Source organism: Dendrobates tinctorius, unplaced genomic scaffold, assembly GCF_039654945.1.
Source record: "Dendrobates tinctorius isolate UK_male_01 unplaced genomic scaffold, ASM3965494v1 ptg000098l, whole genome shotgun sequence".
NCBI lineage: Eukaryota > Metazoa > Chordata > Amphibia > Anura > Dendrobatidae > Dendrobates > Dendrobates tinctorius.
In genome coordinates this window covers 29,753,079-29,774,154 of record NW_027361766.1, presented here as the reverse complement: position 1 = coordinate 29,774,154, position 21,076 = coordinate 29,753,079, and the positions used below count along the sequence as shown (strand labels likewise).

At 42.2% G+C, this 21,076-nt stretch overlaps 1 protein-coding gene across 5 annotated transcripts in view; it reads right to left on the bottom strand.

Moving 5' to 3' along the window:
* LOC141099141 (C4b-binding protein alpha chain-like) overlaps window positions 1-21,076 on the bottom strand; it is a 243,872-nt gene that overhangs the window by 18,632 nt on the left and 204,164 nt on the right. For all 5 annotated transcript variants that reach the window (XM_073587276.1, XM_073587279.1, XM_073587281.1 and 2 more), the window contains one exon: window positions 5,198-5,273. In XM_073587276.1, coding sequence (XP_073443377.1) covers window positions 5,198-5,273 — 76 coding nt within the window. The remainder of the gene's footprint in view (window positions 1-5,197; window positions 5,274-21,076) is intronic.

The window sequence follows — 21,076 nt, the reverse complement described above, 5'->3', positions numbered from 1 at the left end:
TCCAAATGACCCTGATCAAAAGTTCACATACCCTGGTGATTTTGGCCTGATAACATACACAGACGTTGACACAAATGGGTTTATGGTTGTGGCCAAAAAGTTCCGTTTTGATCTCATCCCTCCAAATTACCTTGTTCCAGAAGTTTTGAGGCTTGTATCTGTGCATATTGTAGGCGAGATACTTTGTGGCATTTGAGCAGTAATGGCTTTCTTCTGGCGACCTGACCATGTAGCCCATTTTTCTTCAAGTGCCTCCTTATTGCATCTTGAAACAGCCACATCGCTAGTTTTCAGAGTCCAGTATTTCAGCTGATGTTATTTGTGGGTTTTTCTTTGCATCCTGAACAATTTTCCTGGCATTTGTCACAGGGCACAGGTGAGGATGTTACGTTTTGTAGCCATTCAAACACATTCGTGTCAATTTCAGCGCATGTTATCAGGCCAAAATCACCAGGGAATGTAAAGTTTTCATCAGGGTCATTTGGATTGTCATTATGATTTAACCCCGCAGTACTGTTCGGGTCAATATGACACAAAATGAAATTTGAGACCCTGCAGATTATTTATTATGTGGATCTGAAACTTGTGATTAATTGAATTTCCTCATTTGAGGGGTTCCTACTATGAGTGTTGCTTTTTTTGTTTACTTTTTGCTACACGCGGATTGTTACACATGTACTGTTCGGGTCAATATGACCCGATAAATTTTATACTCTTCAACAGGTCAGTAATTATTTCTGCCTGCAAAATTTATTTGTTTTCCTGTGTAAAAAATAAAAACTGAAGTCTTCATTATTTTCCATTTGTTGTTTTATAAAATATGTTAACACAAAGTTATATTTAGTTAGATTTCATGTTATAGTAATAGAAATCTAAAGCATGTTATTTGTGTGAAGAAGGCTATAAAGCAAACATAATTGCTAACAGCGGATGTAACCTTTTTCTGAAAAAATAAATAAAAATTAAGTTTTAATTTCATTTTTCATTTGTTTATGATCAACCATGTTCACATACAGTTTAATAATTAAATAGGTATTCAAATAAAACACAGTAGCTAAAATCAACAATTTAACCCATTTCTACCATATAACGTACTATCCCGTCCATGTGCCCTTGGACTTAATTCCCAAGGATGGGATAGTATGTCATAGCAATCAGCGGTGACCCCAGGGGGAGCGCCGCTGATTGCGACCGGGTGTCAGCTGATTATCACAGCTGACACCCGCAACTGTGTGTCGGGGGCGGTCATGGACCGCCCCCCGGCACATTAACCCCTGGCACACTGCAATCAAACATGATTGCAGTGTACCGGGGGCATAGGAGAGAAGTGCGCAGGGAGGGGGTTCCCTCCGTGCTTCCCTGCAACCCTCGGAGCGACGCCATGTGCTGCGTCGCTCCGAGGGTCTCCTCTCTGCAGGCCCGAATCCAATATGGCCACGGGGACCTGCAGAGAAGCGGCTTCCACAGTGCCTGCTAATCTGACACAGCACTGTGTGAAGTGTCAGATTAGCGATCAAAAACCTTATAGTGATGTCCCCACCTGGGACAATATAATAAAGTAAAAAATAAAAAAAAAAAGTGAAAATAATTTATAAAAAATCCCCAGATTAAAAAAAAAAAAAAAATTCCTCAATAAATTTTTTTTTGGGTAAATAATAAAAAAGAAAAAAAATGTACATATTTAGTATTGCCACGTCTGTAATGACCCATCCTATAAAACTGTCCCATTAGTTAACACCTTTAGTTAACCCCTTTAAAAAAAAAAACAAAGCAAAAAACAATGCTTTATCATCATACCGCCGAACAAAAAGTGCAATAATGCGCGATCAAAAAGACAAAATTAAATAAACATGGTACTGCTGAAAACGTCATCTTGTCCCGCAAAAAACGAGCCGCCACACAGTGTCATCAGCGAAAAAAAGAAGTTATAGCTCGCAGAATAAAGTGATGCAAAAATAATTATTTTTTATATAAAATTGTTTTCATTGCATAAGAGCGCCAAAACATAAAAAAACCCAAAAATGAGGTATCGCTGTAATCGTCCTGACCCGAAGAATAAAACCGCTTTATCAATTTTACCACACGCGGAACGGTGTAAACGCACCCCCCAAAAGAAATTCATGAAATGCTGTTTTTTGTTCATTCTGCGTCCCAAAAATCGGAATAAAAAGCGATAAAAAAAATGTCACGTGCACCAAAATGGTACCAATAAAAATAGCTCGTCCCACAAAAAATATGACCTCACATGACTCTGTGGGTCAAAATCTGGAAAAATTGTAGCTCTCAAAATGTGGTGATGCAAAAACTTTTTTTTTTACAATAAAAAGCATCTTTTAGCGTGTTGACAGCTGCCAAACATAAAAACCCGCCGTAAATAGTAAATCAAACCCCCCTTTATCACCCCCTTAGGGAAAAATAATAAAGTTAAAAAAAAATTACTTATTTCCATTTTCCCATTAGGCTTAGAGTTAGGATTAGGGCTAGGGTTAGAGCTAGGGTAAGGCTGTGTGCAGACGATGCGGATTCTGCTGCGGATTTTTCCGAGAAGATTTGGCTGAAACCACAGGTCAAATGACCTGCGTTTTACCTGCGGATTTAGTGCGGATCAGCCTGCGATTTTCCCCTGCGTTTTGACACCTGGTAATGGAGCAGGTGCCAAACCGCTGCGGATTTCGCCCAAGAAGTGGCATGCTGCGGATTTAAAACCGCAGCAAATCCATGCAGAAAAATCCGCAGCATGTGCACTGCGTTTTTCATTTGCCATTGACTATAAAGATACCGTACAACGCAGCAGAAACTGCTGCGGATCCCGCAGGGGCGGATCCGCAGCAGAACCCGCAACGTGTCCATACACCCTTAGGGTTAGGGCTGAGACTAGGGTTAGGTGTGTGTTGGGGTTAGGGTTGAAGTTATAATTGGGGGGTTTCCACTGTTTGGGAACATCAGGGGCTCTCCAAATGCAACATGGCGTCTGATCTCAATTCCAGCCAATTCTGCATTCAAAAAGTCAAATGGTACTCCTTCCCTTCCAAGCTCTGCCATGCGCCCAAACAGTGGTTTACCCCCACATATGGGTTATCAACCTACTTAGGACAAATTGCACAACAAATTTTGGGGTCCAATTTCTCCTGTTACCCTTAGGAAAATAAAAAATTGGGGACAAAAATATCATTTTTGTGGAAAAAAATATAATTTTTTATTTTTACGGCTCTACATTATAAACTTCTGTGAAACTTCACACATCTAGATAAGTTCCTTGGGGGTCTAGTTTCCAAAATGGGGTCACTTGTGGGGGGTTTCCACAGTTTAGGCACATCAGGGGCTTTCCAAAGGCAACATGACACCCGCAGACCATTCCATCAAAGTCTGCATTCCAAAACGTCACTACTTCCCTTCCGAGCCCCGACATGTAGTTTTCTTCCACATATGGGATATCAGCATACTCAGGACAAATTGGACAACAACTTTTGGGGTCCTGTTACCCTTGGGAAAATAAAAATTGGGGGTGAAAAAAATCAATTTTGTGGAAAGACTATGATTTTTTAATGGTACGGCTGTTATAAACTTCTGTGAAGCCCTTCGGGGTTCAAAGTTTTCACCACACATCTAGATAAGTTTCCTTGGGGGTGTCTAGTTTCCAAAATGGTGTCATTTTTGGGGGGTTTCCACTGTTTTGGCACATCAGGAGCTTTCCAAACGCGACATGGCGTCCCATCTCAATTCCAGCCAAAAAAGTCAAATAGCACTGCTTCCCTTCCGAGCTCTGCCATGCGCCCAAACAGTCGTTTACCCCAACATATGGGGTATCAGCGTACTCAGGACAAATTGGTGAAAAGATCATTTTTGTGGAAAAAATAAATGATTTTTTAATTGTACGGCTGTACGTTATAAACTTCTGTGAAGTCTTTGGGGGATCAAAGTTCTCACCACATATCTAGATAAGTTCCTTGGGGGGTCTAGTTTCCAAAATTGGGTCACTTGTGGGGGGGTTTCCACTGTTTAGGCACATCAGGGCTCTCCAGACGTGACATGGCGTCCGATCTGAATTCCAGCCAATTTTGCAGTGAAAAAGTCAAACGGCGCTCCTTCCTTTCTGAGCTCTGCCATGCGCCAAAACAGTGGTTCCCCCCCCACATATCAGGTATCAGCGTACTCAGGACAAATTGCACAATAACTTTTGCAATCCAATTTCTCTTGGTAAAATAAAAAAAATTGGACCTGAAAATGTTCATGTTCATTTTTTTTTTTTTTTAAAAACATTGAAAAAATTCCTGTGAAGCACCTGAAGGGTTAATAAACATCTTGAATGTCGTTTTGAGCACATTGAGGGGTGCAGTTTTTAGAATGGTGTCACTTTTGGGTATTTTCTATCATATAGACCCCTCAAAGTGACTTCAACTGTGATGTGGTCCCTAAAAATAAAATGGTGTTGTAAAAATGAGAAACAGCTGGTCAAATTTAACCCTTATACCTTTTCTATCAAAAAAAAAAATTGGTTCCCAAATTGTGCTGATGTAAAGTAAACATGTGGGAAATGTTATTTATTAATTTTTTTGTGTGCCATATCTCTGTGATTTAAGGGCATAAAAATTCCAAGTTGGAAAATTGCGAAATTTTCAGAATTTTCGCCAAATTTCCTTTTTTTTCCACAAATAAACGCACGTTATATGAATGAAATTTTACCACTAACATAAAGTACAATATGTCACGAGAAAACATTGTCAGAATCACCGGGATCCATGGAAGCGTTCCAGAGTTATTACCTCGTAAAGGGACAGTGGTCAGAATTGTAAAAATTGGCCCGGTCATTAACGTGCAAACCACCCTTGGGGGTTAAAGGGTTAATAGGTTGGGTCATATTGACCCGAAACAGTACAAGTGCATAGCAAATGCGGTCAAAACAGCAGGGATAAAAAGAGAAAACAAAGTAGTTTGACAATAAATGGCTTCACCAACCATGAGTGGAGAGAAAGCTTTGGTGTTATCATTCATATTCTCCAATAAAAGGCCAAGAAAGCAAAAATTCTGCTGGGGTATGTCAACTTTTGAGCACAACTGTATATGTGTACATCTATACATAAAATTAACCCATAAAGCAAGAAAAATATTGTATAAATAAACAAAAAATAAAAAATAAAAAAGGAAAGGTTTTTAGCTTTTGATTACAAAAATAATCAAATTAAAGAACAATACTTACCCTGATTTAGTATTTAAACAGCAACAACAACAAACCAGGATAGCAAGGAGTACAACAAGAATTCCTATAACAATTCCTAAGAGACAAGAAAAAAAATGTTAGTGATAGCAAACAGACATAAAATATTAAATGATCATATAGACATTGCATCCCAGAGGTGTAAAAATTTTTTCACAGTCATTGTAACTGCACAAAACATCTTATCTAGAAGAGAATCAGATGTTTCCTGTGAAACTTGCTCTTTGACAATCTACAATCTGGCTTCCGCCCCCATCATTCCACTGAGACAGCCCTGACCAAAATTACCAACGACCTACATACAGCCAAAGCTAACGGACAATACTCATACTCCTGCTTCTAGACCTGTCCTCTGCTTTCGACACAGTTGACCACTGCCTCCTACTACAGATCTTCTCCTCCTTTGGCATCAAAGACCTCGCCCTATCCTGGATCTCCTCATACCTCTCCAACCGCACATTCAGCGTCTCCCACTCCCACACTACCTCCTCATCCCACCCTCTCTCTGTTGGAGTCCCCCAAGGCTCTGTTCTAGGACCCCTACTTTTCTCAATCTACACACTTGGACTGGGGCAACTCAAAGTCCCACGGATTCCAGTACCACCTTTATTCCGATGATACTCAGATCTACCTCTCTGGCCCAGACATCCCCTCTGCTCTCCAGAATCCCAGAGTGTCTATCAGCCATATCCTCCTTCTCCTCTCGCTTCCTCAAACTCAATGTGGACATATCTGAACTGATCATCTTTCCCCCATCTCACAGATCTTCCTTACCCGACCTTTCTATAACAATTAACAACATCACGCTTTCCCCCGTACCAGAGGTTCGCTGCCTCGGAGTAACCCTTGACTCTGCCGTGTCCTTCAAACCGCACATCCAAGCTCTCTCCACCTTCTGTCGCCTCCAGCTCAAAAATATTTCCAGAATCCGTCCCTTCCTCAACCCTCAATCTACTAAAATGCTTGTGCATGCCCTCATCATCTCCCGCCTCGACTATTGCAACATCCTTTTCTGTGGCCTCCCTGCTAACACCCTTGTACCTCTCAAGTCTATCCTCAGCTCTGCCGCCCGACTAATTCATCTCTCTCCTCGCTACTCCTCCACTTCTCCCCTCTGCAAATCTCTTCACTGGCTCCCACTCCCTCAGCATATCCAGTTCAAATTACTAATACTGACCTTCAAGGCCATGTACAACCTGTCTCCTCCATACATCTCTGAACTAATCTCCCGATACCTTCCCTCACGTAATCTCTGGTCCTCCCAAGACCTCCCTCTCTCCTCCACCCAACCGCCTCCAAGACGTCTCCCAAATAGCCCCCATCCTCTGGAATTCTTTGCCCCAAAACATCCGGCTATCAACCACACTCAGATCCTTCAGACGTAACCTGAAAACCCACCTCTTCAGGAAAGCCTACAGCCTGCAATGATCCCCGCTGCCTCCTCACCACTACTGGAGCTACCGCCTCACCATCACTGGAGCTGCTGCAACCCCCCAACCTACTGTCTCCTTCCCCACCATCCTGTAGCATGTAAGCCCGAAAGGGCAGGGTCCTCTCTCCCCTCTATGTCAGTCTGTGATTGTTTGTTTGCTGAAAGTGATATCTGTAATCTGTATGTAACCCCTTCTCATGTACAGCACCATGGAACCAATGGTGCTTTATAAATAAATTTAAAAAAAAAATGATGAGGTCAGTCCAACACAATTACTGTAAGGCCTCTTTCACAGGTCAAGTTTTTCCCCTATGTGTGGTGACAGTTTTCACATATACCAGAGACACTTACACACATAGACCCATTCAAGTGAAAGGGCCTGTGCACATGTCAGTGTGTTTCCATGGACCATGTGTCCCAGGGGAAAATACACAGACATGCCGTTTTTTTTTTTTTTAAACAGCAGCAAGGACCGCAAAACATCCCGTACACGTGCACACTGATGATACAGAAAAGATGTCTGTCATCAGTGTACCAACACCGGCGTCTTTTGGTATGGTTAGCACTGTTCCTCAGCGCCGGGTACTGAAGACTGCTCTCATCATTCTCCTATACTTACATGGAGATCAGCGCTAGCAGGGGAAAATGTTGAGTGTTATATTCAACACATAACAGCAAGAGCAGGCAGAGGCTGATGGGACTACTACTCCCATCAGCCTACACCTGCTGCCGCTAATAACAGCAAGAGCGGGTGGCGGCTGATGGGAGTGTTCATTAGCCGCCTGCACTATAAATAAATAACTGAAAAAACTGCATGGGCTCCCCTGTCTTTTTGATAACCAGCCAAATTAAACTGACCATTGCGGGCTGCAAAGCTCAGCTGTCAGCGTTAGCAAGGCTTGTTATCAAGAATAGAGGGATACACAAGTGTTCTTTTAATTATTTAAATAATTTAAAAAAAAAAAAACGGCATGGGGTCCCCTCAATTTTTGACAATCAGCCTTGCTAAAGTAGACAGCTGGGGTTTGGTATTCTCAGGTTGGTATGAGGCCATGGATATCGTTCCCTCCCAGCCTAAGAATGGCAGCCCGCAGCCACCCAGAAAAGGCGCACCTATTAGATACGTCAATTCTGGTGCTTTGCCTGGCTCTTCCCATTTGTCCTGTGGAAGTGGGGTAATATTTGTGGGGTTGATGTCACCTTTGTATTGTCTGGTGACATCAAAACCACGGATTAGTAATGTATACATTTTTATTTAAAAAGTAAACCCAGTAATACACACCTAACACCCATTCCATTGAAGCCCTCATCTCCTGTAATAAAACAGAACAGAAATAAATAACAACCATATCCCTCACCTGTCCGACGTTCTGTCCCACACCGTAATCTTTATCTGGGGATAAATAGTTTTCAACCTGGACAGTGCCAAGATGCGACCATCCAGGCTGAGAACAACTGATGAATGAGCTGCTGTGAGCACAGCCCCAGTGACTAGCGGTGAACTCACTGAGCTTAACTGCGGTGAACTCAGTGACTTTCTTTCACGGTGCTGAGGTAACCACATTTCAGCCCGGCTGGGAACGCAGCCTCAGTGACCTGCGCTAACCTTCATGAGGTTGCAGTGGTTCGGAGTCTGGACGGTCACATCTTGGCACCATCCAGGTTGAAAACTATTTATCTCCAGACATGGATTACGGCATTGGACAGAACATTGGATAGGTGAGGGAGAAGGCTGGTTTTTTTTATCTTTATTTTCTTACCAGAGACGAGAACTTCAATTGGTCTTTAAGCGAGTATGCATTTTTAAATAAAAATGGAAACGCGTGTTTGGTTTTTAATTCAAATAAAAGGGTTAGCAATGGATAGGCGTCTTATAGATGCCTATCCATCACTAATCTGTGGGCTTGATGTCACTAACCAATGCAAAGGTGACATCAATCCCACAAAATATTACCCTACTTGCCACTGCAGTACGGCAAGTGAGAAGAGCCGGACAAAGCGCCAGAATTGTTGCATCTAATAGATGTGCCTTTTCGGGGTGGCTGCGTGTTGCTTTTTTTTTTTTAGGCTGGAAGGCAATATCCATGGCCCCTTACCAGCCTGAGAATACCAGCCCCCTGCAGCCTGCTTTAGCAAGGCTGGTTGTCAAAAATAAGGGCACCCCACTGCAGTTTATTTTAATTATTTAAATAAATAAAAAAAACAATGTAGGGAGCCCACTATTCTTGATAATCCACCTTGGTGAAGCTGATAGCTGTGGGTTGCAGCCCACAGCTGTCAGTTTTGCCTGGCTGGTTATCAAAAATACAGGTGAACCACACAGGTTTATTTTATTTATAGTGCAGGCGGCAGCTGATGAATGCAATGTTATCAGCTGAATGCAACTCTCAACACAAGAAAAAAGTCCCACTGTAGGGAATGCACACCACAATACTATGTAAAAAGGCAAAACTTTATTAACAATAACAGTTTAAAACATACTTAAAACCAAAGCAAAGTTCCTCCCATGCGTGACATAATCACAGGCAATAAATGCAATGCAATAAACAGATGGCCCCTGGATCCTGGATTGTAACATGTAATGATCAAAACAATGGCAAAATAATAATAAATCCTGAGCATAAATGACAAGTTATGAAAGTGTGAAATCACAATCTAATTGAAACTGTCCCCAAAAGTGCCCTACAACCAAAATGCCAAAAATGTCAACACAATGAAGTCCCTCCAAATATGAGTGCCACTTAAATAGTGGCGATACTCAAGCAGCTCCCATGGCTGAACATGAATGGGTTAATGCTGAAGTTAAGCAGACAGTGCTGTCACTTGAGAAGAATCACAATAACGCAGTGGTAGAAAGAACAGGATCATACGAGGAGAAACAGAACAGCCATAAAGCAATGCCAAAATGAGCACTGCTGTCTACCAAGCACTATAGGAGCTGGAGCGTGTGGAGGAACAGCAGACAATAAAATCATCCTGGGCACATGAGTGCAGCTGGACAGAGGATCAAGGAGCCAGGGGGGAAGGGAGAGCAAGGCCCCACGCGTATTGACGTGAACAGCACGTCTTCCTCAGGGGCAGTGAAGTGAATTGTTAATGCAAGTCTTAAATACCTGATGAATTAGTGGTCAGTGTGTACTGGTGTGTCACGCAGAACAGGGAAGGAAACGGAAATCAGCTGATGAGGCCATAGATGTAGTAAGGGCAGACGTCTCTGCCCATACTAGCCCAGTGCGCCTGTGTGAGTTGAATGAACGCACACAGTGACCAGGAGGGGGAGGTGATCAGCACGTGCATAGTGCCAGAGCAGGGGAAAGGCATTTAACCGGCTAGTAGCTGGAATACAGCAAAGGGTGAATGACATGAACAGAGGAGAAATGAGGGCTAGGATAAGTGATTGCAACAGAGAAAACTGTGGTATAAAGCATGTATGCAACAGAAAAGAAAATAAATGTGCCAATGAGAAAAATGGTAAACAATCAAAGAAAAAACACATTGCAATGTGTATTAATGTATTGATAAGAATAAATAGAGAAAAATAAATAAAAATAAGGGAAAACTGAATAAAAAAAAAAAGAAAAAATATAAGTAAAAATAAACAAAAATGAAAAAAATGTGCCAAATGATGAATTGGGAAAATCATAACACTGGAGCAGATAGAAGGATTGCATTTATTGATGGTCACACTTTAATAATATGCATGTACAAAGTGGGAAGAACCCCCCCAAAAAAGTGAGACTGAATGATCACAGAAGCCAAGTATATATGAAGAATCTCAAACCAATAAGGCACATGGTACAAGTAAATAAGGAAAGCCTGAAACGGTTGGTTCCAAAACAGAGATGAAGAAAGTTCCCCTAGTCCCACAGGAGGCTCCTGAGAACAATTCCAACAATTTTATTTATATTCAATAAGAACCCAAATAAAGAAAAGAGACGAAAAGCTCCAGACCTAGATAGAAAACGGAACATGATACAAATGAATGCCCGGAAACTGACGAGCCCTAATGCATGACTAATACTAGGCATCAAGGGGAAGGAAAAAGCTCCGATACAGGTAAGTAAATACTTTTTGTCCAATGGGTAAGGCCAAATTAGTCCAATACAAATCCAATAACCTTGCTTAGTATTGCTGTTTACATATGAACAAGAGTCCATCCAGAAGAAAGAGGGGGGGGGAATACAGCACCCTGTAAAGGTATCGCACAAGAGAACATGATTAAATCATGACTAGAATCTTCAGATCGAAACGTGAAAGCTCCTCCAGAAGAATATCATCCCAGGAAGCCCGTGAAAAGCAAACCGTCGTTGATTCCAGTGGGAACTGTTGGTGGGAGCATACTGTCGTTCACTCTTCTGGTTGGTACAAGGACAAGGTACGTCACTGGCTACGCTTCATTGATGACGTCTTTTTTATTTGGTCTGGTTCTAAAGAGGATTGCTTGTTGTTTTTGGATTCTTTGAATGACAAATCAATTCAACATCTTTTTGTCCCACACGATTTCCTCAACCTCTGCAAATTTTTTGGATCTGCAGGTCATTATTAACAAAGGTTCTCTTATCACCAGATTGTTCCGCAAACCTACGGCCACGAATAGCTTGTTGGCGTATCAGAGCTTCCACCCATCACATACTAAGAATGGTGTGCCTGTGGGGCAATTTCTCATACGAGGACTTTCGTCATGAGGCTAGGGACCTTACAGAGAGGTTCATTCACAGGAGTTATCCAAAAAGATGCATCTCACGGGCTTTCCAGAGGGCCAAATCACAGACACAGGCATCCCTCCTTACATCCACTAAGAAGATCTGTGACAACAAACCTCGTTTCAACACTGGTTACAACACGTATTGGTCACAGATGAGGGCTATTTTGCACAAACATTGGCCAATATTAACAACTGATTTGCAGACATCCCAGGTGGTTAGTGATCAGCCCCTTGTCACGGCCCAGAGGGCACATAATCTTAGGGATATTTTGACAAAGAGCCACTACAGAAGACCTATATTAGTAGAGTCAACCGTGGGATTACCCTCAAGGGATCTTTTGCTTGCGGTGGGTGCAACATCTGCCAACATATGCATTCCACATGGGATACTTTCAGAAACCCATTGGATGGGGCAGAGCATCGGATAACGTCCTATATCAATTGCAAGATGAGCAATGTAATCTATGCTTTAATTTGTCCATGTCCATAGGTGTATGTTGGCCAAACCTCGCAAGAACTGCGCCGCCGGATTCAGAAACATCTGTCCACCATCAACACTGCAGCAGCAGACTATCACAAAGGCAAGACATTAACTTCAGTGGCATCCCATTTTTTAACCCAACATTCAGGTAAATGTACTAACACTAGGGTCGTGGGCTTGGAACACATCCTCAGCTCTGGCCGGGGCGGTTCACTGCAGAAGAAGCTTTTACAGACTGAATCACGATGGATTTTTGTGCTTCGTTCCACAGTTCCCACTGGAATCAACGAGGATTTGCTTTTCATGGGCTTCCTGGGCTGATATTCTTCTGGAGAAGCTTTCACGTTTCGATCTGAAGATTCTAGTCATGATTTAATCATGTTCTCTTGTGCGATACCTTTACAGGGTTCTGTATTCTCTCCCCCCTCTTTCTTCTGGATGGACTCTTGTTCATATGTAAACAGCAATACTAAGCAAGGTTATTGGACTTGTATTGGACTATTTTGGCCTTACCCATTGGACAAAAAGTATTTACTTACCTGTATCGGAGCTTTTTCCTTCCCCTTGATGCCTAGTATTATTCATGCAGTAGGGCTCGTCAGTTTCCGGGCATTCATTTGTATCATGTTCCGTTTTCTATCTAGGTCTGGAGCTTTTGGTTTCCTTCCCTGTCCTGCGTGACACACCAGTACACACTGACCACCAATTCACAACAATTCAGGAAGCCCTGACAAGACGTGCTGTTCACGTCGATACGTGTGGGGTCTTGCTCTCCCTTCCCCCCTGGCTCCTTGATCCTCTGTCCAGCTGCACTCATGTGCCCCGGATGATTTTATTGTCTGCTGTTCCTCCACACGCTCCAGCTCCTATAGTGCTTGGTAGATTGCAGTGCTCATTTTGGCATTGCTTTATGGCTGCTCTGTTTTAATCTCCAGGTATGATCCTGTTCTTTCTACCATTGCGTTATTTTGGTTCTTCTCAAGTGACAGCACTGTCTGCTTAACTTCAGCATTAACCCATTCATGCTCAGCCATGGGAGTTGCTTGAGTATCGCCACTAGTTAAGTGGCACTCATATTTGGAGGGACTTCATTGTGTTAACATTTTTGGCATTTTGGTTGTAGGGCACTTTTGGGGACAGTTTCAATTAGATTGTGATTGCACACTTTCATAACTTGTCATTTATGCTCAGGATTTATTATTATTTTTCCATTTTTTTTGATAATTTCATGTTACAATCCAGGATCCAGGAGCCATCTGTTAATTGCATTGCATTTACTGCCTGTGATTATTATGTCACGCATGGAGGGAATTTTGCTTTGGTTTAAGTATGTTTTAAACTGTTATTGTTAATAAAGTTTTGCCTTTTTACATAGTATTGTGGTGTGCATTCCCTACAGTGGTACTTTTTATTGTGTTGTCCATTTTGCCTGCCACTGGCATTGCACCCGCTTATAAATAGACCAGGCTTCATTATTGTTGAATGCAACGCTCAACATTGATGAGAGCTGTCTTCAGCCCGGCGCCGGAGAATAGCATGAACAGTACTGCTGCTTTCTGGCCGCTGGTACGTGTGTTACTGATGTGGCACACGGGCAGCACACAGTTGCCACATGTATTACACACACACGAACACACGGATTCTGGAAATATCAGGACGTGTGAAAGAGGCCTAAGGTGCACACCAAACAATCTAGAAGTGCAACGCACCCAAATAACTGTGAGAGCATGGGAGTAATATAATAGAGGGTTTTGAAGATTCTAAACAAGTATTTTCAGTACATCTAACTGTGAAGTTAGAAAACAATTTCAATTATTTAAAAGGAATCTGTCGACCCAAGAATGCATATTAAACTATATAAACATTTGTATAAGGGACTTAGCCCTTAAAAATCAAACCAGCAGTATACATTTTAATGCTTTAGCAAGAGAAATCGACTTATTTCATATGCAAATAAGGGTGCATCGGTGCACTGTTGGCATGGCTGACTATGGTACCTGAATAGCAGAAAAACGTCAGGTGTGAAGCCATTTTGGAAATTATGTCCCTCAATGAATTCATCCACGGGTGCTGTGACTATTTTGGCTCCATAGGTGTTTCTCAGATAAAAGCTTGAAAAGGTTGTTGCAGAGTGAAAATTTCAAATATATCACTGTATTTAGTGATAAAATCGTAAACGTGTGGTTTGTTTGGCTGTTTTCTTGATGAAGGGAGCAAGTTTACCTTTCAAATGGTGTATTGTGTGTGTGGGGAGAAAAAGCAGTGCATGTTTACAAAATGTGTTGGTAGTGTGCTTTGGGGTACTGTGGTGCCACCTGCAGGTCATTTTTCCTTACTGCAGGTTTATGAAAATTAATGTTTAAACTGTATTTTGTGATCAAATCGTGGATGTGTGGTTTGTTTGGTTATATTCATGCTGAAGGGGGCAAGTTTACCTTTCAAATGGTGTATCATTTGTGTGTGTGGGTGCAGAATGAACAGGGATACAAAGGAATCACCGAAAAACTGTTTAGAAATAATAGAATAGATAAGTGCCCAATACATTATGTTCAGCTTGTGTTTCAGGAGATATAGACCCTGTAAATTGGCATGTGGGCTCTTCCCACTACACAAGTGTCATATTTGTGAACAATAACTGTGGTTTAGCCACGTTCTGGAGTTCAAGAAGAGCGCAGATTTCATCAGACTTTGTGGGTTTCTGGGGTGGGGGTGTGCAGATCACTTTTTCCAGATCTTCCACTGATCCCTGACTTATATAAGTTTTTATGCTTGCTATTTTTGAACACTAATAATATTTTACAAGAAATTATGTTTAGGTTTCATCATACTATGAATAATTTTTTTTCTCTAGGGGACAGAACATTCTTGATGTTTTCAGTGATACCATTTTTTTTTTTTACATACAGCTTAATGATTACTTTTTATTTTTTTCGTGCTTCAATATGATGAAAAGCTACATTTGTGACTTTTTTTTAAAAAAAATACAATGACAGATATATAGTTCTAGTCACTTTAGATGCAGCAAATCCAACTAACTTTAGTTTGTTTGTTTTTTTACCTGTAAAATAGTTTACTGCAATATTTTTGAACGTTTATTTTTATTTTACATTATTTTTTAATTTTACATTTTTTTTTTTTAAACTTGGTCCCACTATGGGATTTGTACTTTCAATGGTTTTGATCACTGGTGTCATGAACTAAAATACTTCTGTATGGCAGTGCAAGAGGTCTGTTAGTCTCACACTGACATATTGCTTGTTTGGATCTATTATATATGCATGGTCTAACAGGCCACTGTTAGACCATGCAAATGCTAATTTTAAAGGTTTAATTGTTTGTTTATGGGTATTATCTGGCATCAAGCCTCAGCAAGCATCAAACTTTAGACAGTTCAAATGGGTAAGGCTATGTGCACACGCTGCAGATTCATCTGCGGTTCCGCAGCGTTTTTGGCCCTGCGGAACCGCAGCAGTTCTGCTGACATGGTACAGTACCATGTTAGCCTATGGGTTTTAAAAACCGCTGTGCCGACGCTGCGTTTTTTTCCGCGCGGTTTTGCTGCGGTTTAGAAACCGCAGCATGTCAATTCTTTCTGCGGATTCCAAAGCGGTTTGGCACCTGTTCCATTGTCCAGGTGCCAAACCGCAGGGGAAAACCGCAGGCCAATCCGCAGGAAAACCGCAGGTCACTTTACCTGCGGATCCGTGTGGAAAAACCCGCAGGTGAATCCGCAGCATGTGCACATAGCCTAAAGAGGAAGAGAGTCTGGTAGTACCTAAGCCATGGGCATATTTTGTAGTGGATGTAAACAATATGAGGTATTACAAGCTCAAATTTAGATTATCTAAAATGTAAGCGCCTACCATTACAATTATTCACAAAATATGTTAGCTTTTTTAATCATAAAATCATAGAATGGTAGAGTTGGAAGGGACCTCCTGGGTCATCTGGTCCAACTCCCTGCTCAACGCAGGATTCACTAAATCATCCCAGACAGATGTCTGTCCAGCCTCTGTTTGAAGACTTAGGCTGGTTTCACACTTGCGTTTTTTTTCGCGGTATTTTAGCGCTGAAAAACGCATGCGTTTTTTCCCCTATACTTTGCATGGGATGCGCTTATGTGCGCATACACATGCGTTTGTATGCGTTTTTCCGCGCATGCGTTTTTTTGCGGTATGCGCTCGGGCGCACAAAATGCATCCTGTTGCATTTTTTGGGCGTCCGACTTGCCTCAAAAAAACGCATGCGCGCGCAATGCGTTTTTTTACAGCAAGACACCCATTATAAGTCTATGGGTGCGCATTGGCATGCTTATGTATGCGTTTTTTTGCGCATGCGTTTTTTTTTTACCATTAGTTGGACAATGGAATTTAGGGGTTTGGGTTAGGGTTAGTTAAGGGGGTTTAGGGCTAGGGTTAGGGTTAGCTAGGGTTTAGGGTTAGGATGGTTTGGTTAAGGGTTAGGGTCAGGGTTAGGGTTAGTATGGTTTGGTTAAGGGTTAGGGTTAGGGTCAGGGTTAGGGTCAGGGATAGGGTTAGTAAAGTCATGGTTTGGGTTAGTGAGAGGGGCCACCTAATGTTGGAAAAAAACGCAAACGCGGTAAAAACGCACTAAAAACGCATACAAACGCATAAAAACGCTGCGTTTTTTTCATGCATGCTCATAAAAATGCTTGAAAAAAACGCAGCATTTGTATGCGTTTGTATGCGTTTTTTCAATGCGTTTTTTTGCGGGAAAAACGCGCTGCAAAAAAAAGCAAGTGTGAAATTAGCCTTACATGGAAGGAGAACTCACCACCTCTCGTGGCAGCCTGTTCCACTCATTGATCACCCTGTCAAAAGTGTTTTCTAATACCTAATCTGTGTCTCCTCCCAATCAGTTTCATCCCATTGCTTCTAGTCTTTCCTTGTGCAAATGAGAATAAAGATGATCCTTCTACAATGTGACAGCCCTTGAGATATTTGTAGACAGCTATTAAGTCACCTCTCAGTCTTCTTTTTTGAAAGCTAAACATTCCCAAATCCTGTAATGTCCTCATAGGACATGGTTTGCAGACCAGTCACCATTCTGGTCACTCATCTCTGAACTTGCTCCAGTTTGTTGATGTCTTTTTTTAAAATGTGGTGCCCAAAACTGGACACAGTATTCTAGATGATGTATGACCAAAGAGGAGCAGAGGGCAATAATGACTTCACGTGATCTAGACTGTATGCTTCTGTTAATACATCCCAGAATTGCATTTGCCTTTTTTGCTGCTGCATCACACTGTTGAATCATGTTCAGTTTATGATCTATTAGTATACCCAAGTCTTTTTCACATGTGCTGTTGCTTAGCCCTATTCCTTCCATTATGTATATGCTTTTTTCATTTTTATAGCTCAGATGTAGTACCTTTCAATTTTCCCTCTTAAAAACCATTCTGTTAGTTGCTGCCCACTGCTCCAGTGTATTTATATCTTTTTGAATCCTCTCTCTCTTCTCTAGTATTACTGTATTTTTCGCTCTATAATATGCTCCGGATTATAAGACGCACCCCAAGTTTTGAGGAGAAAAATAGGAAAAAACTTTTTTTTTTTTTTTTAAATAAAATGGTGGTGCGTCTTATAATCCAGGCGTCTTATTGCTTACCGGGGGTGGTGGGAAGTGGGGTCCCAGGGTTGTGGCTGGAAGAGGCAGGAGTGGAACGTTGCTGCTAGGATGAGGGGGTGTTTTGATGTGCGGTTAGCCGCTGCTGGTGTCCGATGCTGCCGCTGGGCTATGTCCCCACGCTTTGTACCTGGTGCTTCCGCCTGCTCTGTCTGCCGAGTGCTGCTGCCCACTCTGTCCCCTGGTGCAGCCAGGTGCTGCTGCCCACTCTGTCCCCCGGTGCTGCCGCCGCGCTGTCCGATGCTTGCCGCCGCCGCGCTCTGTCCCGTGCTGCATGGGAGGGCTCTGCTGTTCCAACCATGCTTTGTCTGTGTGGTGGATTGCTTCCTGGAAAATGGCCGCCGCGCAAGCGCAGATGGAGATCTCGGCACTGAAATCTCGGGAGATGAGATTTTAGCGCTGAAATCTCATCCCCCGAAATTTCAGTGCCGAGATCTCAATCTGTGCTTGTGCGGTGGCCATTTTCCAGGAAGCAATCCACCGCACAGACAAGAAAGCATGGATGGAACGGCAGAGCCCCCACGCAGCACGGGACAGAGCGCGGCGAACAGAGCGTGGCGGCAAGCACCGGACACCCGAAGCGGCAGCACAGACACGTTATATCCGCATTGTAAGACGCACCCCTATTTTACCCCCAAATTTTGGGGGAAAAAAGTGTGTCTTACAAAGCGGAAAATACGGTAGCTATCCCTCCTAGCTTTGTGTCATAAGCAAACTTAATCAGTGTACCCTCAATTCGTTCATGTAAATCATTGATAAAGATGTTGAATAATACAGCACCCAGGACAGAACCCTGTGGTACCCCACTTGAAACATTCTTCCAAACTGGATGTGCAGCCATTTACGACCACTCTTTGGGTCCGATCACTAAGCCAGTTATGAATCCACCTAACAGTTGCCTTGTCCATTCCATACATAGTCATTTTTTCATTGTGAGATACTTTGTCAAATGCTTTGCTGAAGTCAAGATATACTATAGCTACAGCATTTCCCTGATCTACCCAGTCAGTGATTCTATCATAGAAGGGAATTAAGTTAGTCTGACATGACTTACTAGTTACAAACCCATGCTGACTCTGGTTAATAACTTCATTCTTATCCAGGCACTTACATACATGTTAATAATTTATTCAAAGATCTCTCCTGGTATAGAAATCAGACTCACCGGCCTATAGTTTCCTGGGTCCACCTTCTTCCCCTTTTTGAAGACAGGAACAACATTTGCTCTTCGCCAGTCTTCTGGGACTTCTCCAGTTCTCCAAGAATTTTCAAAGATTATGGAGGGTGGTTCAAAAATTTCTTCTGCTATCTCCTTCAGTACTATGGGGTGTAATTCATTTGGACCTGGAGACTTGAATTCATTAATGATGGCTAAGTGTTTCCTCACTATCTTTCTGTTTATAGATCTCCTGGATTTTTCTATTCCTTTATTAGGACAGTGAAGATCAGTTCATGTTACATTTCCTTTCTGAGAGAAAACAGATTCAAAATAGGAATTTAAAAATTCAGCAATCTCAACATCCTTTCTTACCATTTCATCATTTTCATCCTGTAAAAATCCTATGGCATCTTCCATTTGATAAACATTTCTGGCTTCCTTTTTAGCATGTGTTTAAGTTCTGTGCTCATCCATCCTTGTTTCGCTAAATGCTTCGTATTCTTCCCTTTTAGGAACTGTTAATAATTGTGCTTTGAGAATCTCCTTTTTCAAGAGTTCCCATCCATCCTGGACATTTTTGTCCTTAAGGATATCCAGCCATTGGATCCCTCCGATTCTCTGAGTCCCTTAAAATCTGCCATTCTGAAATCTAACCTTGAAGTCTGAGTCTTCATGGGTCTTTCTCCTCTAGTTATCCAAAATTCTAAAATAGCATGGTTGCTACCTCCTAGGGTCCAAGCCACTCTCTTAACTCCTCAACCATTTTCTCCCTGTTTATAAGGATGAGATGCAAGATAGCAGATCCTCGTTTTCTCCCCTACCTTCTGGAAGATAAAGTTGTCAGCAAAAGAGGATAAGAATTTGTTTGACCTGTTAGTTTTGCCTGAGAGAGAATCCCAACAAATGTCTGGATAGTTGAAAACTCCCATGACCCCTATGTCATATTGTTTGGATAACTTGGCCATTTCATGCATAAAGAGTTCATCCATAGCTTCAGCTTGCACAGGTGGCCTGTAGTAAATGCCTACAATGCCGTCCTTTCCGTTATTCTGTCCTTGTATTCTTACCCACAAAGTTTCCATAGAACTCAGTCTCTGAAGCTTCAATCTCTGTGCAGATATACACTTTTCTAACATAGAATGTGACACCTCCTCCTCATTTATCAAGTCTGTTTCTTGCAAATAAGTTGTATTCTTCTAGCTTTGTATTCCAATCATGTGTATCATCCCACCAAGTTTCAGTGGTTTCGATGACATCATATTTCTTCTCTTGTGTTAGTAGTTTCAATTCTCCTTGTTTGTTGCCCATGCTTTGTGAATTTGTATAAAAACATTTTAGTTTGTGATTGGCACAGCGAATAAAAAAAGTAGAGTAGGACTGCCCCATATGAGATTGCCTTGACGTGGCAGGGTAGCTCAAATGATTGATCAATTTTTTGCTAAATGTCTCATTTTGAAATAGTTAGAAATTAATATGTGCATATGCACTTTATGTATTGCATTCTGACCACAAGCAGCGCTGGCTTCTCCCCTTTTTAACTTGATGTTGGTTTGCGGCTGACTACCACGGTTTCCGTGTGCGCTGGGTTACGTTCGCCATTTTTTCTGTATTCATTATGATTGATCTAGGCTGCTGTACACACACAACAGCCCAGCCCTGCCCCAGGGCTCTGTTATGAATGGGTCACCGAGGAGGAAAGTGCAAAAGGCTATGCCACCAGAACACCAGAGAGGTTGGTCACTCAGTGGATTGCAGACTCCTGATCTTAACAACACAACTAGCAGTAGCTGTGGAGCGTTCCTACGATGCCCTAGACGCTTTGTCACAGTCGGAGGGCTAACTAAGCCTAAAGACAGAAAGGTGAAATCTAAACTGCCCTGGAGCAGATCCCCAAAGGAATAGACAGCCCCCAAACATATATTGTCGGTGAAACAAGATGAAACACAGACACAGACAGAAAATAGACTGAACAAATGATGGGGCCCACACTGACTAGGTAGGACAAGACAGAAAAGGCACTGTCTGCAATCACGCAAAAACCCTAAAAATTCCAACATGACTGAAGCACAAAAATACTGAGGTTAGCACAACCTCGCCCCCACTATATCAGCCCTCAGGTGGGAACTGGTGGCTAGCAACAGGCTAATACAGCAGGGTACTGAGCAAACAAACACAAGATACAAAAATACAGGGCAGGAGCCAGCAGCCCCAGGGGGAGCCAGCTGATTCCTGACAGCAAGGCAAAATCAGATGCAAAGGATTTAGCAAATGACACTTAGCTGGAAAATGCAGGATGAGGCAGGACAGATATCCTCACTATGCACAGACAGGAGTATCACCGGCAGGCACTGACAGAAGCTTGTTCTCTTGTGTACTCCCAGTCACTACCCCCACTTCTCCAATCATCCTCTGCAGCTGTTGGATTAACATCATGTTGA